Here is a 16,662-nt window from a genome sequence, read left to right on the forward strand (position 1 = left end):
CCTCCTACTTTCCTCCCTCCCACTCCCGCAGGAATGAGGAGAAGAATCAAAAGAATATAACTCCCACAGGTTGAGAGAAGAACAGCCCAATAACTAAGGTATAATACAAATCACTACTGCTACCACCAATAATACCAATAATAATAATGATAAGGGAATTAACAAGGGAAGAGAATACAACCACTCACCACCCGCTGACTGATACCCAGGCTGACCCCAGCTGTGATCTAACCCTTCTGGGTAACTGCCCCCAGTTTATATAGTGGACATGACATGCTGTGGTATGTTGGCTAGTTTGGGTCAGGTGTCCTGTCTCTGCTTCCTCCTGGCTTCCCCTCCTCCCTGGCAGAGAATGAGACTCAGAAAGTCCTTGGTCAGACTCAACATTACTGAGCAGCAACTAAAAACATTGGTGTTATCAGTGTTGTTCCCACACTGAAAGTCAAAAAAACAGCACTTCACCAGCTACTAAGAAGGAGAAAAATGACAGATACTGCTGAACCCAGGACAAGTATAAATATAGATAAAATGAAATCATCCCATGCTTAACTTCACCTTTCCTGTCACACTGCTATACGAACTCTCATAGTATTCCTGTGGAGATGAAGTCACAGCACCAGCTTCTGTTCCCATCTCTGCTACAGGTTAAAATATCACCAACCTACTCTTACATTGGCACATAGACCACTAATTGCTTCATGGACAATTGTCTGGCTTAATTCTTCAGTGAGAGAGTGCTCAGGTGAAGGTTTGTGTTAGGAGACCAAACCTGAATACCTCAATCCATTTCCTTGCTTTGCCCAACTTTCTTGGGTGTCTTTGGACAAGCTCTCTAGCACCTCCATGCCTTGATTTACAATCTGTAAAATCAAGTTAAATATTCTCATTTCAATTCTGAAGGACAGAATTTAAAAAGAGATGTTACATGCTATTTGGGTAGCTCATGCAATGGCAATGAGGTCCCAACATACAACACCTCCCCCAGTTAAAACACTCCAGGCAACGAGGAGAAGTAAAACCTCCTCTTCAATCAGAAAATTGGTCCCTTGGAAAGATCTTGAGGATGAATGACTAAGGCCTGACTCAGCTACACCTTTAAATACATGACTGTCTTCAATGAATTTGTCAGAAGTACAGCCAAACCACAGGGAAATCTCTCAAATTTAAACAAAAGCAAGACATTCACAGTTATGCAGAACTGACACTGAGCTGGTAATATTTTCTTTCAAATAAACAGGATCTTGAGCCTGGAAACATCTAATATTCTCTAGCTTTATCTCATATCCTTCTGCAATACGGATGAGAGAACTTAAGGTAGTCATCAGTCTTCCAAACTAAGTCCTAAGCCCCTTTTTTCAGGTATTTGTATTAGGAGAAAAGAAGGAAACCCACACTAAGGCAGATTGTAACTGCAATTGTAAGAACACCATACATGGGCGTCCACCACATTTGGAGCATGCGACCTGGAGTACATAGGAGACAGTTCACAAAACCAAAACATTAAATTTTGTAAGGAGCAAAAGTAATGAAATCTAGTTTCTTAGAACTTGTGTCTCATAGGCTCGAAGTGTCAACAAAAGTGTTTCCTGTGGTTGGTACAGTCATAACATCTTCTCCCTCATTTGTCTGTTAGGATTCCCAGAAATGATAGAGCACTTCTGCCTTGCCTTTATGTGGGCTTTTGTCACAGGCAATTCTTACAGGAACATGGCAACATTAGAGCACTAATAAGTTTCAATGAAAATGCCCAATACGTCCTCAATTAAAGGCAGAATAGGGATAATTACACATACAGAACAACATAATTCCCTAAGCTTCTTTTCCATGAGCATTTTTTCTGGATAAAAGCTTCTCTTGAAAATGCCTGTTAACAAAAACACAGCTATAGCATAGGAGAATAACAAATTTCTTGTACTTACTGGCAATCATTTATGAAACAAATTATGGCAAATTGAAGTATCATTACCCTGTGCTTCAAGAATGCTGTTCAGATATGGAGATGGCCTGGGTCAACCTCGATATAGGACAACAACCTGGCTTAAGAGTACAAAGAGAAAACTAAAACATCTTCTGTTCACTCATACACTGCAGTGCGACTGCAGCTCCAATAGACTGACAGATATTAGACTTGAGATATATGTCTTATGAGATTAAAAATACTATTTGTATTTATATACCATATGTAAACATATATAGCATAAAGATCCACGCTAATGTTGAGATACTGTAGTCTAATTTCAAATGCTGCTATGGGTTTCACAAAACCTTTACGCGAATCATCTGGTGAGAGGAACTAGACAGTTGTGAGTAGTCACTCAATCTGTCCACACAAGAAAAGTGACACAAGAAAACAGGTATGGCACTGACCAAATGAGTATGGTACAATTTACACACTCTTAAGAATTCAATCACATCTGTTTAATTAAAGCAATAAAACATGTATTTGCTTTTAACAGTGAGCTACCTTCCTGCCCAAAGATTCCTGGGGGGCTAGAAAGAGAGAATGACAATATTGTAAGTTGTACCCATGGTTACTTTTAGTACTACTACCATCAAAAAGTAGATTAATGACTACCAAAACCTTTTTAACTGGTTTTATAAAAGCCCTGGCCTTTGCCTTCTGTGCTTATATATTTCTTCCAATAACTATGTCCACACTTACAGACTGCTATATATGTGCTTTTACTATACACTATGTGAACATAATCTAAACTGAAAAAGACATGAGGACAATAGTTAAGACTCATTATCCTACTGCTGACAATGTGTAATAAATGTAAGACTGAAATAAAACACACATAAAACTGAAATATAGCACACATTTGAGCCAGCAGACCATTAAACCTCCTCTGGAGTCATTACAGTCAATCACATCAGGAAGAACTTGGGGACATTTAAATCAAATGGATCATTCAGCTGCCATGCACAAGAGTATATTCTCAACTAATAAAAGGTCCTTAGGAAATTCTGTAGAAGAAAAACTACAGAGTGTTTGAATGCAGTGTACCACTTTTTTCCAAATGTACTAAGTTGCTCCAGTTGGAAAAGCCCTGAAAGAGGCAGCCTTCTTTCTGCTCCCAAAACTCACTATATCACCCCTCAGAATTCACTGTATAAACACTGGTGCTGGCAGACATTTGAGAAGGACTAAAAATGATCAAATAATTCTTGGTTTTCTCACATTTTGTAAAGAACAAAACTGCTCTAATTTTCCATTTCCTATTTTATTAAAGCAAAAAGGTATTTGTAAACTAAGGTACAGAAGAGCACATTTCAACCGCTAAAAATCTGGTTTTAAAATTAGAAACAACAGCCGACTGAAAAGTTAGTGGCATTAGTTGATCTTGGTAATGTAATTCATCTTGTTAGTATCATATGATATCATGCACAAAAACTGCCGAATTAAAATGCCTCCAGTGACACAGATTACCAAACGGTGCCCCATTACAGGCATGTAACTAATTCTTCCTACAAATAACAGGAACAAAACTCTTTACTAAAACTGCCTTTTTCTTTCCTGCACAAACTTTGTATTTTACATTAAAGTTACCTTAATCTTTCACTGCAGAGGATGGCTGCTGTCTTGGACAGCTATACTTAACAGTGATGTAATTATCTGTAAATTTAATTTCAACACATGGCCATGTGGCCTGAGTTCTCCTAATTTAGAAGTGGTCATCTCAGACACTGGAAGGGAATGCATGCTAAGCTGCTTCACTGAAATGTGGCCTAATACATAAATACAATCAGAACTATTATAATTGTTTTGATATATATATATTGTATATTTTAATATACATATAAACATAAAAATGTGGCCTGAATGTGGCCTAACAGGCACATTCACCCTCTGACAACATGAAAATAACACCCATCTGAGACACTCGAGGTGAAATATGCCAGCAACAGCACTTTTTTCATAAGAGAGATGGGTGCTACTAAAAAGGAAACTGAGATCCTGACACAACACTACTGCAAATAGGATAGAGCTTGTACTGCAGTCAGAACTGGACTATTTTTTTTTAAACTATTATGGCTCAATCAAAAATTCAACTCAAATTTCTAAGGTGGTTTTTTTTCACATAGTTTTCTTGTTCTATTAAATGTTTCTTAAGTGAACTCTGAAGCAGCACTATCCTAAAAAATACTACTTTTTTGAAGCTGTACAATTATAGTTTCCAAACAATCCATAATTACAGATATTTTTACAGGGATGGAAAACGAAATGCTGAGAATGTTTTGTTTTAATGGCCTGAAATTTTATTCATATGTATTCAGGGCAAAAGTTTTTTCAAATGTCAGGCTTTATTTCTCAGATAGCTTAACAACATCTGCTGCAATTCAGCTCTTGTGCATGACATGGGTGTAAAATTTTCCATCCAAATCCCAGTTTGCCACAAGAATAACAGAAGAAGTTCATCTAATACATTTACAGGGTTCCTAGAAGTTCTTTGAGATTAACAGAATTTGGAAAGGCCAGGTACAGCAAATGGCTCCACTGAACACTCTCTGAAGAACACTTGAGGACTTATTGCCATATTTCTTCTAGCTATTAAGCACTTCGTAGTGCACAATCACAAAAGATGTTTTTCAGATTTGATCCTTACTCTGATTCTCTGATTGGTGGAATCAAGTAAAAACATTCATTTCAAGAAACAAAAAAATGCATGGTAATTAAAATCTTAAATTAATTTTAATTTATGTAATATTCCTTTACATAAATTAGCAGAAGCATATAATCCTGAATTACTTAGTTAAATAAAAGCTCTCTTTTACCATGTTACAGTTTCTTCCCCCTACCTATGTTTTGCTAAGACTTCAAAATATTTTCTACTTGAAGTATAACACCACATTTAATTTTAACGAATTACAAGATTTGGCTTTAGAGTTTCAGTTACACTGGTGAATTTGTTGTTAAAGGACAAAGCATTTAGCATTAGTTATACATATCACAGTTGGTTTTGCTTTGGTTGTCTGGGGTTTTTTATTGGAAACTTGACAGCTATTTCAAAGTAACTTTTTCTTAGGTTATTAACAGAGCTTAAATACTGACAACTGTAAATCTCTTGAGTGAGAAGAATGATCAATAGGAAAAAAAATCAAAGATAATACATTTTCAGTAAACTAGTGGGCAAATTTTAAACATGTGAAAACAGTATGTCTGAGAAAACAGAAGAAGTTATTCTGGAAAAGCTGAATTACTCCTCAAAGTTTCAGTATAGAAACAAACTAAAACTGAAAGAGACAAATGCAATTTTGATAATCTGCACAAATCATATTCCTTATCTGGTATATAAACATATGTTTCAGTGCTCTCCCTAACCACTGTGTACCCTTGGTATCTCATCCTATGACACTTTCTACCATAGGCATACTTTCAAAGCAGCTTTTATATTCTAATACTGAACTTCATATAAAAGTGAGTTAGTCTCTTAATAAAAAGGTACGTTTCCTCTCAAATCTCACAGTGGATACAGATCATCTGCTACAGTTCCTTTGGACTGATTGAAAGATTATTTTCTTCTGCCTAACACCCAGCATTGGCATAGATAATTGAATTCTTTTTTTCCCCAAGCAGACAGTGTCCAGTATCGCAACAAAAATAATAGTAATACTTAGCATTTCTATCACACTCTTCATAAATAATGCAACACTAACTTTAACTAAAACTAGATGTGCTGACCAGCAAAATGATAAAATGAAGAAACAGAGTTAGATTAAATGAGTGAAGAGAATGCATGAGGAGGGGTGAAAAAAGCAGAAATGCAATAGGTGTTTTTAGGTTTATGTATGTGTACACACACATCGTAAGAAGAGTATCTACAGAGAGCCATGAACAGAAATCAAGGGGTACAAAAGGTAACTTAGAAAAAGCCAACTGAAAGAAAGTAATGAACAGTACTGAAGGTGACTGAAGGAGACAAAGGAGAACAGAGAAAGGAACAGGGGTGAAAAAGAAGGATTGTAATAAAGGCTACTACGAAAAAATAAAATCCTTCAGAAACAGAGCAGTTAAAAGGTTTTATGTGTTTATATATGCAGTTAACACTAGCAGTTACACAGTTCTTACCCATCACACACTATCTTCAAATGTTCTTTAAATACACGTGTATGTAAAGTCGGCTCCTACACACTTAACTGTTTAGAAGGCAACTTTTTTCAGTAAGTAATTCCCCAGTAATTGTCAGCAACATTTCCTACACGATTCCATTTCACTTATTCCACGGAGTTATCTGTCCTAAATTTTATACTTGGACACAGAAGCACTTGCTTTGATTTGGCGGTGTCTCAGTATAGCAAAGCCATCCATCTTGTACTAGAAAAAGGACTTCCTATGACAAAGGAAGAAAAGTGATAGAGGAAAATTGGACAGCAGAGGCACATGAAAGTTTAGAAGCTACATTTAGTAAGTTAGTGCTTGTTTTGAAAGGATAAGCAGGATCAATGTGAATTTCAGTTTTCCACGTGTAGCAAAATACATCAGTATCCTTATTTTAATCATACTTCTGATGTAAGCTGGTACCAGCTCTGACTTCTCTATTTACTTCTTGCTCTGCTTCTCGCCTCCCTCTTCTCACTCCATGGTTTTATTCCTACCTCTGCTAATTTTTTCAAGGGCACCCTACTTTCCATTACGTGCCTTTTTCTTTCTTGTTGTCTTGTTTACCTCCAAAGCACTTCCACGGCTTTATGATATCACTTCTGCTACAAGCCAATACAGACACGACTGAAAAATCAAGAATTCTAGTGGAAGAAAGGTTCGCACCATCCACACTGACTGGTGCCATGCTGGAAACCTACTTGTAATCAACTCCAAACAAAACAATACAATAAAGATCTGCCAGCACCAGGGAGTTCCCTTGTCTTTTTTCTCTTCTCTCAACTGTATTGGAGAAGTCACCGTTGCAAAGACCGCACTCTACAGCAGATGAGGAATCCCACCCCTGGTACCTTGTCAGTGGTTCCACTACAAAACATATCATTACGCCTTTTCGTTTCCATGGGGTTAAGTACCCTGCCAATGCAGTGCTGCGAATCTGCACTCAATTTCCAAGAATTATTAATACTTATAGATAACAGAAGACTGTGTGTTCTTGCCTTCAATTTTAATTCACATTTCTGCTCACAGACCTTACTCAAGAATTACTGTTTAAAAAAAAAAATGACTATACCTTAGGTTTCACATTTCTAACAGTAAAGTAGAACAACTTCCCCCCCCCCAGCAATGGTATTTTATTGGTACAAAGGGGTTTTGCACTAAGGAAGCCTTCTCCAATAGAAAGGGATGAGAACAGGTGTAACAGTATAAGGTACCTTTAAGACTACTTTAAGACATAGCAGGGAACCTACTTTGCACCTTTAAAAATTACATAAAAACATGTGCAGACTGTAGCTTGTAGTAGGGCTGTATGTACTCTGAATGCATTTTGCTCTCAAATTCACACAGTGATACTTTTTTAACTTTAAAATTCTTCATCTTAAAAAGACTGTAAACACAAATGCTACACATACATGCAAACAAACATTCACATACCAAAATATAAAGAGAAATGGAATTACTTAGTGCAATAGTTTATGCTGTCTCTGTTTAGATCATGCCATTAGCACAGCACCACAGAACATCTTTCCTAAACAATGTATTCCAGTTACAAAGTAAAAGTAGTAGTGAATTACAGGATGCTATTTGGTGGTTTTTTAACTCACCATGGAGCTCATAAATGCCCACACAACAATGCACTTCACAGACATTTGTCATATACTGCAATGCCCATACTAAGGCAACACATCCAGGAGTTGGCAGCCATGCTATCAGCAAGAATTTGGCTACAGAAACAGCAATGATTCATCATGCATTCTAGAAGCACTGCCGAAACAGCGAAACAACACACTGCCATTTTAATCCTTTAAAGGTAACAGGTTTAAAAAAAATAATTCTAAATCTGTTTGTAAAAGAAACAGCTATTCAGAAAAGTGTTGGCTAGTCACTTACCTCTCTCTACACTGATTTAAACGGTCAACTGTACAGAACAAATGTATCACAACAGCTAATAAAAAAATCTCTGGGTTAAAGATAGTTTAATTTAGGCTGCATTCAGTTTTAAAAAATCTTCTGTAGTAATTATAAAATAACCATCTAGGCACACTTTCATTAATAGAAATCTACATTGCAAATAGATTATTTCCAAACTCACCCTCTGAATTATGTGACAACAGCATAGTTAGAACTATTTGTTTCAAGGTACAGATTACATCTATTATTGTACCAATATCCACAATGAAAATTGTCAGCTACTAGTAACTGAACATATGCAAATAGTAGTAGGTCCTGTCAAAAGCTCTCAAGTTCTATTAATTTCTCTGATGAAAGCACTCTTCTGTTTCTCCCTCAGAATGTTACAGTTAAAAACATTAACATCCAGTTAAAAACTGGAACATTCTGAGGAAGTTGTCTTCTAAATTACAGATGCCTGAAAAAATTATTGTTTCCATTGTAATTACTTAGTGACACTCAAACTTTTACTAGTAATGCCTTTTCACTGTCACCTTGCTGAAGACGCTAGAAAACACCTCTATAAAAGTTTAAGAAGGTGTCATGGGAAAGCATTTTGGATCTGCCACCCTTCGTCTCATTATACAAACGCACACTGGGACCCCTTACCTTTTGGAAAACAACTTCATCCAGCCTTCTTTTCTTTTTGCCACTTTTTCTCATCATCTGGTTTGTCCGAATCCATTTTGTGACCTGGATTAAAACCATAGCACTTTTTTAGCATGAAGATGTGACCCAAGTTCAGCTATTCACCATTAGTAAGAAGCTATAAACAGACTCCAGACAATTTTTTTCCATTGCTTCACTACAAAGACGAACAGCACTTCTGCCCATCTAGAATGACATGGTCTTAGGTGATCTGGTTAGTTACTTGTGCATGGTCAAAGTGTGAGATGGTGTTCACCTCCAAGCTTTCAGTTTAAAAGTTCTGGGCACAAGAACATGCTTGATGACAGACCGGGCTGCCAAATGGAAGCCCGGACAGAAAGTTAACCACTGCGGTGCGCAAAAATCCTGGGGAAAATCTCTGTGCTTCATCCCATACACCTTCTATTTCAAGTAAGAGGTTTATTTCCAGCCACCCAGTCCAAAGTTTTTCCAGGCTACCAACGCCAAGTTTAGACGATGGGGTTGTTATTATTTAATAAAGAAGTAACTCTTCAGTTTTTTTCTCCCATACAAATGTTTTTCCCATATGAAAGCAACTACGTTTTAAAGCATGGCGGGGGTGGCGAGGGGCGTCAGGTGAAAAACCTCGGGAGCAGACTGGCAAAGGAACGAAGCGGGGGCAACGTAAGAGTTGCTGAAGATTTTCTCCTCACCTCGCCGCTCACTTGCTGGACGAGCCGACTCTCCTTCCACGTCTCGCGCTCCTCCAGCAAAGGCTACATGGGGGAGAAAGCGCACGCTAAGGCGGGCTTGCAAGCGGAGTATCCCCGCTTACGCTCCGCTCCCCGAGGCCGCGGGGCGGACGGCACTGACCGGGACGGTACGCGCTGCAGCAGTCCCGGCCCGCCCGACACCGGCCCCCGGCCCACACCCAGCGTCACAGAGCCGGGAGCCGAGAGCCGCGCCCGGCCCGCCCTGTCCCGTGCTGCCGTCGCCGTCCTCAGTGGCGGCACACCGCAGCCCTCGGTCGGAAATGAAACACCTCCGCGGGGTTCCCCGCCCCCGAGCTCCGGCCCCCGTGTCTGTGCGGAGAGGAGGAGCGCTCCGAAGGCGTACGGACCAGCGGCTCCGGGGCGGCCCCGCCGGGGCTTGCCGCGCCTCCCCCGGCCCAGCGAGAAACACCGCCAGTGGTGCCTCGCCGGCGGCAGGCGGGGCCCGGCTCTCCGCCCCGCGGCGCTGCGGGTACCGAGGCCCGCCGAGCTGCGCGGAGCACGCGGCGGCGGTGCGTACCGCCTGGCCGCCGGGCCGGGTCTTCCTGAGGTCCGCGTGAGCGGCGTTACGGTCTGGCTTTCAGAGAGACGCTCTCTCGTCAAGTCCCTCATTGTGACAAACGCCTTTCCTGTTAGCCTTCCCACAACCGCCCGCTGTCCCAGCTGTTCACAGAGTAACGAGCTCATGGGGCTGGCTCAAGAGAGGAAACACCACCAACATGAAGTGCTTCAGCTCACCCCCACTACTTGCTTGGCACCTGAAGAATCCAACTGTTAACTTACCTTGGAGGGCCTGAAATGTGCCTTAAAAGCAAGAACCAGACCAGCTCATTAATCGTGTGACAGCACAGCAAGCCCCTAATTGCGGGTCCACTTAAATGCTTTATTCAGCAAGAGACTGCAAGCAGGTGATTTAACTTAGGCGTGTGATTTCAAGATGTTTCTGTGCTCTTTGAAGAGGATATACAAGCCCTGCTATGATGGAAGACACGGAAGTAATGTCAGCTATGCAAAATTTGAATACTATAAATTCCTAATTTGGGATTTTATTTAGTGATCTGTGTTTAGCATTTAAAATGACAAGACAATAAAGGATGGACTGCATCATACTCAATACAGTTAAAATTATGATAGAAAGGTATTTTTAGTATTTAAAAAATAATATACTCTGTGCTATATTATATATGACAATTTCTGGACAGCATCAAAAGAAAATCTATGCTCTTGTAAAAGAATAAGGCTCATTAAAGCACGTATTTGAGCAGACCCTCCTATATATAGAATTAGATGGACTTTGCACACAGATTTAAGCAAACATAGGTCCAATTAGTGTGTACTGTATCTTGACAGTATCCCTTTATCACTGAAAAAAAACAAACCCACACCAAAAAAACCCTCTCTCCTACCCTTTTTGTTTTACTGCCACAACATGCTTTTTTTCAAGATCAAAAGCTTCAGATCAAAGCCAAGATCAAACTCAATGCTTTAAATAGAAGCAACTTCACTATGAAGCATTACTCAAAAAAAAAAACTTTTTAATAGAGGTATCACAGTAGAAAATTGTACTATCGATCTTTATTTCACAATCGCCACAGGCCTACTTGAACTTGCATATTTTCATTTTGTAAAACTGCAGCAGATTTCTACTAAATGGTACTTCTGGAAGCTCCTATAAATTGGCTCTTGAACTCTGCACATTTGAATGAAGAAAGAACAACAGAGCAGAGTTCAAAGAGACAAACAAGGATATGAACAAAAAATGATGTTAATAGGAAATACAAACTAATGTAACTACCTAAACAATATTCCCTTGGGTCAGCCAACAGATTAGATTGTGCATTCCCACAGATACAGTTATGCAAAACACTGGGAAATAGAGACAGTGTAAAAGATTTATACTTTAAATCCTTTGAAGGATTACACTTCCTGTCCTCTCAAATGTTTGGAGAAAACTAGGGGAAGAAAGTTACATGAGATACTGATTTACAGACCTGCAGACCCTGAGGCTGATTTGGGATGAAAATCCCTGTGCACACAAACATATGCTGTGTTAAAACTCAGAGGTAGCTCCTCTTTTCCTGTTAGTAACTGCACAGCAGTGAAGGAAACCCAACAGGAATTGTTACTTACTTTTTATTCTGGTAATAGATCTTGTGGAGCCAACACCTCAGGTGAGAGCATACCCAGTTTAAGAGGAGAATGGCTGCATGATCCTCCATCAGCCGTTCTGTTTGCTGTCCACATGACACTGACTGCCGAACCCCCTCACAACAGAAACTAAGAGATTAGTCCTTCCATCTTCTGTGTCTTTCTTTACTTGGAAAGCCTTTCTTTCAGGGACTGCTAATGGAGCTCTCCTATCTAACACTTCGGTTGGGAACAAGCATTTATACATGTCAACGTATGCTAGGATACTTCATTCTTGGAACAGCAGGATTAAATATAACTGAATTTTGAAATAGGGAGAGGAGGTAACACTTCCTGCCGGTGAAGGCATGCCCATAAATAACTTAGGTAAATAATTTAGACGGTGATTTACATCAGCTATTTTTCAAGCCAGATCCCAAGAATACAATGAACTTTGAGGATTGTATATAGCCTAGAAAACAGTAGGATATTTGAGCAACAGCCAACTCTTTCATTTTACATTGAAATAGAAACTGGTTTTAAATTGTTCAGGCTGTGATGGCTGCTAATGATAACTCAATGAAAAATCATGATTATGTACTTTTCCTTTGCATAAATTGTCTATAATTTCAGTGGATCTGTGCTATTCTAATGCTAAAACATTCGATATTGGTGAACTTCTTAGTAGCTTGTTGTATCCAAGGTGAATACTGAATAAGTGCTTACCAACATTTTTTGGATACTGGAAGGCAAAAAGAAAAGAATGAAAATGGAGGAATATTTACTGTAAATAAATTTTAAAAGAGCTTTTGCAAAGCAGAGAAAATTGATAATTAATGCAGTCGTTTTCCAATCTCTCCTTTCTAGAAATGGTGTTTTCCTCCCTATTACTGAATTTTACACCACATACACACCCCCATATTTACATGTTTAGAACTATGTGGACACCAGCAAGCACACAGGAAAGCCTGCAGATTTTACTATGGCATCATGTTTTCTCCCAGAAGATGTAATTAACTTCACCAATCTGCAAATTGCAATTTTGTACCTTTATACAACCTCCCTTGTAACATAAAACAAACAATGGACTTCCCCCCCCCCCCGCCCCTGATCTGTTTATCATGATATTGCCTACATTTTGAGGCTGATGCCATCACATCTGTGATACCAGTAAAAGATAATTTAATAAATAATAAAAATAATAAAATTCAAGATATGTAACTGTTTTCTTACCATTGAGAAGATTTATAGGAAAAAAACCCTACTAGTTTAAGTTGGAAAATTAACTTACTTGGAAAGTGAGAATATGATGTGTCCTCAGCACAGCCTGTGTAACCTAAAAACTGATTCAGCAGAAGAGACCTGGCTTCCAATCTTTTGTAAAAAGGTTCAGAAAATGACAATACAGCAATGTGTTTTATCCAGTATCTCACCAGATGATTAATAATGGCTTGAAATATTTGACTGTATTCCCCAAGGGCAAGAACTGCAAGGATTTTAAAACACGACTGTTATCAGAGAGACTAAGAGGCAGTAGTGGGCTACAAGTGAACATGGCAAGATGGCTGGTGCATCCATATAGCAAGAAGCAGTATATCAGCAGCAGATCAAAGTTACTGGAAATGAAATCCAGCCCAGAATGTGGTCCTCTGAGAACAGCAAGTCCCCCAGCTGACTCTGTGCAGTTTTCATGGGGACAGCTTTATTCACTTTGTTTTGGTTTTTTGGTTTTGGTTTGGTTTTTTGTGTTTGTTTTTTTTTGTTGTTGGTTTGGTTTGGTTTTTTGTTGATTTGGGTTTTCTTGGGGGTTTTGTTTGTTTGTTTTGGTTTGTGTGGTTTTTTGTTTTGTTTTTTTTTATAGAGAAAACCAAAACCATGTCTTAACATGGCTACAGCCCAGTCCTGCACCACTGATGTGACAAGCAGTGTTTTTCTCACTTTTCCAGTACAAAGACACTCAAAGAAAATGAAGCAGACTTTCTTTCTTCTTGAAGAAATAAAATACAGCTTTCACAGTTGCTGAACTCTGGGTTTTACTGATCCCTTGAAGAAATCAAAAATTCTTCCAACACTTCTTGTAAAGAAACATATTCAAAGCAAAAGTCCATAAGCTTGAACAATGACCTTTACTGCTCACTTTGTATTGACCAATAGCTTTGTCAGCCAGTACATTTTTCTAACCTTTCTTTCTCCAGACATCTTAATTCTGGCATTTAAATTTTACTGTGGGCTTAGAGGGTAGTAGACAAGAATAGCTAAAGCAACTTGGAAAAACATTCCTTTCTTATGGAGATTAATGAGTTTTAGGAGAATCACTTATTTCCTCCATGATTAAATAGGAGGTAACCATCACCTACATCTTCAGCCTGACTACGAAGCACTGCTTAATGAAAGGGGATGACTGAAGGTAACATAAACCTGGAAAGATCTTGACATTGCTGGTGTCAGCTTTTGTGAAAGACAACTAACTGATGGCTGTGGAACAAAGACCATTACATAAATTTTGTTACCACCTGCTCTCTGCAAGTTCTTCAGCAGCTCAGTGTTTTTGCAGAATGTGTGAGAAGAGCATTGGGCTGAAAAGCAAGAGCTTCCATTCCCAACTATAGCCAGCTGGGAACGCAACAGCAGGACGTCAACCCTCAGGATCATTTTGAGTTTCTGACTGGACCACTGCAGGAATCAGCAGGTTGCAGTTTTTTGGGTTAGCATTACACAGGGCTACATGCCTAACTCTATCCTCCTGCATTAAAATTATCTCAAATATTATTTCCTGAAGGAGCATTTGATTTCTCCTTATTTCATATTGTGTGTCCCATGCACTAAAACTACTTATAGGGACTCCAAACTGGAGAGATTTCAACCATTTTGAAGGCTACTCTTTCCTCATTAAAATAGAAAAGCTGTTAGATAGCACAAAAAATATTTTAAAGCTTTATGGATTGTTTCCACTGGATAAAGAAAACAATGGGCAGGCTAAAAATTAACTGGTTGCTAACTTCTGTGCTTTGGATGTTTTTACAAGCAATGGATTAAAATTAATGTTTATTTCTATGCAAGCCCAGCTGTGTCCTGATTGGGTAAGTCTCAGTTCAACATTTTTCTGTAAAGTCCTCCCCCTCTTAGCTATGTTTCCACCCCCTGCACATGTAGGTGTGAGAGTGGGAACTTGGGAATGTGAACTTGATCCAGCATTGATCAGCCAGGCAGCAAACTGTTATTGTTCTTTAGATACCAAACATAACTCCTTTCTAGCAGGGATAAGCTCAGTCATTCTGCACATAACAGAGCTTTTGTGTTCAGCGATGCAATTAATAGGGAAAGGGAACAAGAATGACTGCTTAAGATTTATTAAACTTAAAAGAGGTTCTAAGTGAACCGAGTCCACGATTATTTCAGAAACTGAACATTTGTTTCAAATGCATTTCAACTTCTTGAACAAGCTATGACTTGTGCAGATTTACTACACTACTACTACTATACCTCTGAGCAGGACATGTACAATACTGAAAGGCAGCCTGAGGAAAAATAGAAAGACATTTGTGAAAATCTGGTTTTTAACTGGCAAGCCAATGTTCTAGCAGACCGTTAAATCCAGTAAAGTATCCTGCTCAGACATAATACAGACTCACAGTCCCAGCAGAGAATCTCAAAAGCAATTTTTTTTCTGAATTATTCAATTAATGGTTAAATTAAGACTCCTAAAACTGATTTTTAAACTTTACTTTTAAACAACAGAAGCAATGAAATATTATGGGAAATACTTTCAAATGCAACATTTAAAAATTAATATCTACATTCATACTAGACAGCAAGTTACTCAGCACTATACGAGTGTCCAGCTTGAGGCAGCCTGTTTTCCAATTTTAGAATGTGCTCACACAGTAATTTGTAACAGTGCCATTCTGATCTTGAATGTCTGTGGTTTTCTCCTAAAATGACCAATCACATGCAATGCAATGCAATGCATGTGATTACCCCAAACCCTCCAAAACTATAAAAATACTCTAAACTATGCCTGAACTTGAAGAGATCTGAAATATATTTGGGCTCTTACTGACATGTAATGATGTATTTTATGTAAGCAACTTCCTTGAACTTTTGCATATTTAACAAACAAGAATTTGTCATGGTTGTATCTTGTTTAGCAGTATCTAAAATCCAATTTATAGGAATGGCTAAATAAATTACAAGGCCATTTTATGCCAAGAACTTTCTTCAGATCAATACAGGCTCTGTTTAAATAATAACAGACCTTAAAACTTAGTTGACAGTTTGCTACAAACAAAATAGCAAATCTCCATATACTATTGCCTGTTTGGAAAGACTTTCAGATGGATAGTATTTATTTAAAACATCTTTCAAAGAGTTAACAAAATTGAAAGAAAGTGTCTCTCTGTGTGATGTGTCTTGATCTGTTTTGCTTTGTGATTCATCTGACATTTATGCACTCTACAGTACTACACACATTACTTGATTACAGTATTATATTTTCAAAAATCCGATCTTCAAAAACTTTTTTCCTACTGTGCTTGCTATCATTAGAGAAGACGTTAATCAATTTATATTGTTGACCTATGATCATTTAAATTTTGGACTTGCTAATAACCTTGCTAAGATTAAAAAAAAACCCACAGTTTTTCTAGAGGGGAAGTGCTTATCTTCAAATTATGCTTTCCATGTACAAGTACTTCTCTTAAAGTAGCATAACTGCATTCTGTCTCAAATGTCAACTAAATAGAATTCAGCTATGAAGTCAGCTGTATTTTCTTCACTAATGTTAAAATACACACAAAACTCTCTATGTTCAAATAAGAATTCAAAGGATATGTAGCAAACTTCAGTATTTAAGCAGCAGTTGTGACTAACTTGTGACTAACAATGCCAACTTTGAAATGAATCTAACAGTCACTGTTAAGCTTCATTAAGTAAGTAAGTAAATTACACCTCTTCATAGGGCCCTTCCCATTTTATTTCCCCTACCCACAAGCTTGAATGAGATTTTCTTACTTGGCAGATAATAATACTAATAAAAAAATTTGCAAGATAAGGCATGGCTAGCAATGACAAGAAATATCAAACAATAACAAACCCATGCCTTAAGTT

At 38.3% G+C, this 16,662-nt stretch overlaps 1 protein-coding gene across 6 annotated transcripts in view; it reads right to left on the reverse strand.

Annotated features, from left to right (window-relative positions):
- Positions 1-16,662, reverse strand: part of AOPEP (aminopeptidase O (putative)) — a 191,473-nt gene that overhangs the window by 70,925 nt on the left and 103,886 nt on the right. For 5 of the 6 annotated variants that reach the window (XM_062640245.1, XM_062640274.1, XM_062640266.1 and 2 more), the window contains exons 12-13: positions 9,373-9,435; positions 8,660-8,743 (exon numbers count right to left, since the gene is read on the reverse strand). In XM_062640245.1, coding sequence (XP_062496229.1) covers positions 8,660-8,743; positions 9,373-9,435 — 147 coding nt within the window. The remainder of the gene's footprint in view (positions 1-8,659; positions 8,744-9,372; positions 9,436-16,662) is intronic. The other variant, XM_062640259.1, reaches the window with a different exon arrangement.

Source organism: Pezoporus occidentalis, unplaced genomic scaffold, assembly GCF_034315485.1.
Source record: "Pezoporus occidentalis ecotype Australia unplaced genomic scaffold, CSIRO_AGI_Poc_V1 ctg117, whole genome shotgun sequence".
NCBI lineage: Eukaryota > Metazoa > Chordata > Aves > Psittaciformes > Psittacidae > Pezoporus > Pezoporus occidentalis.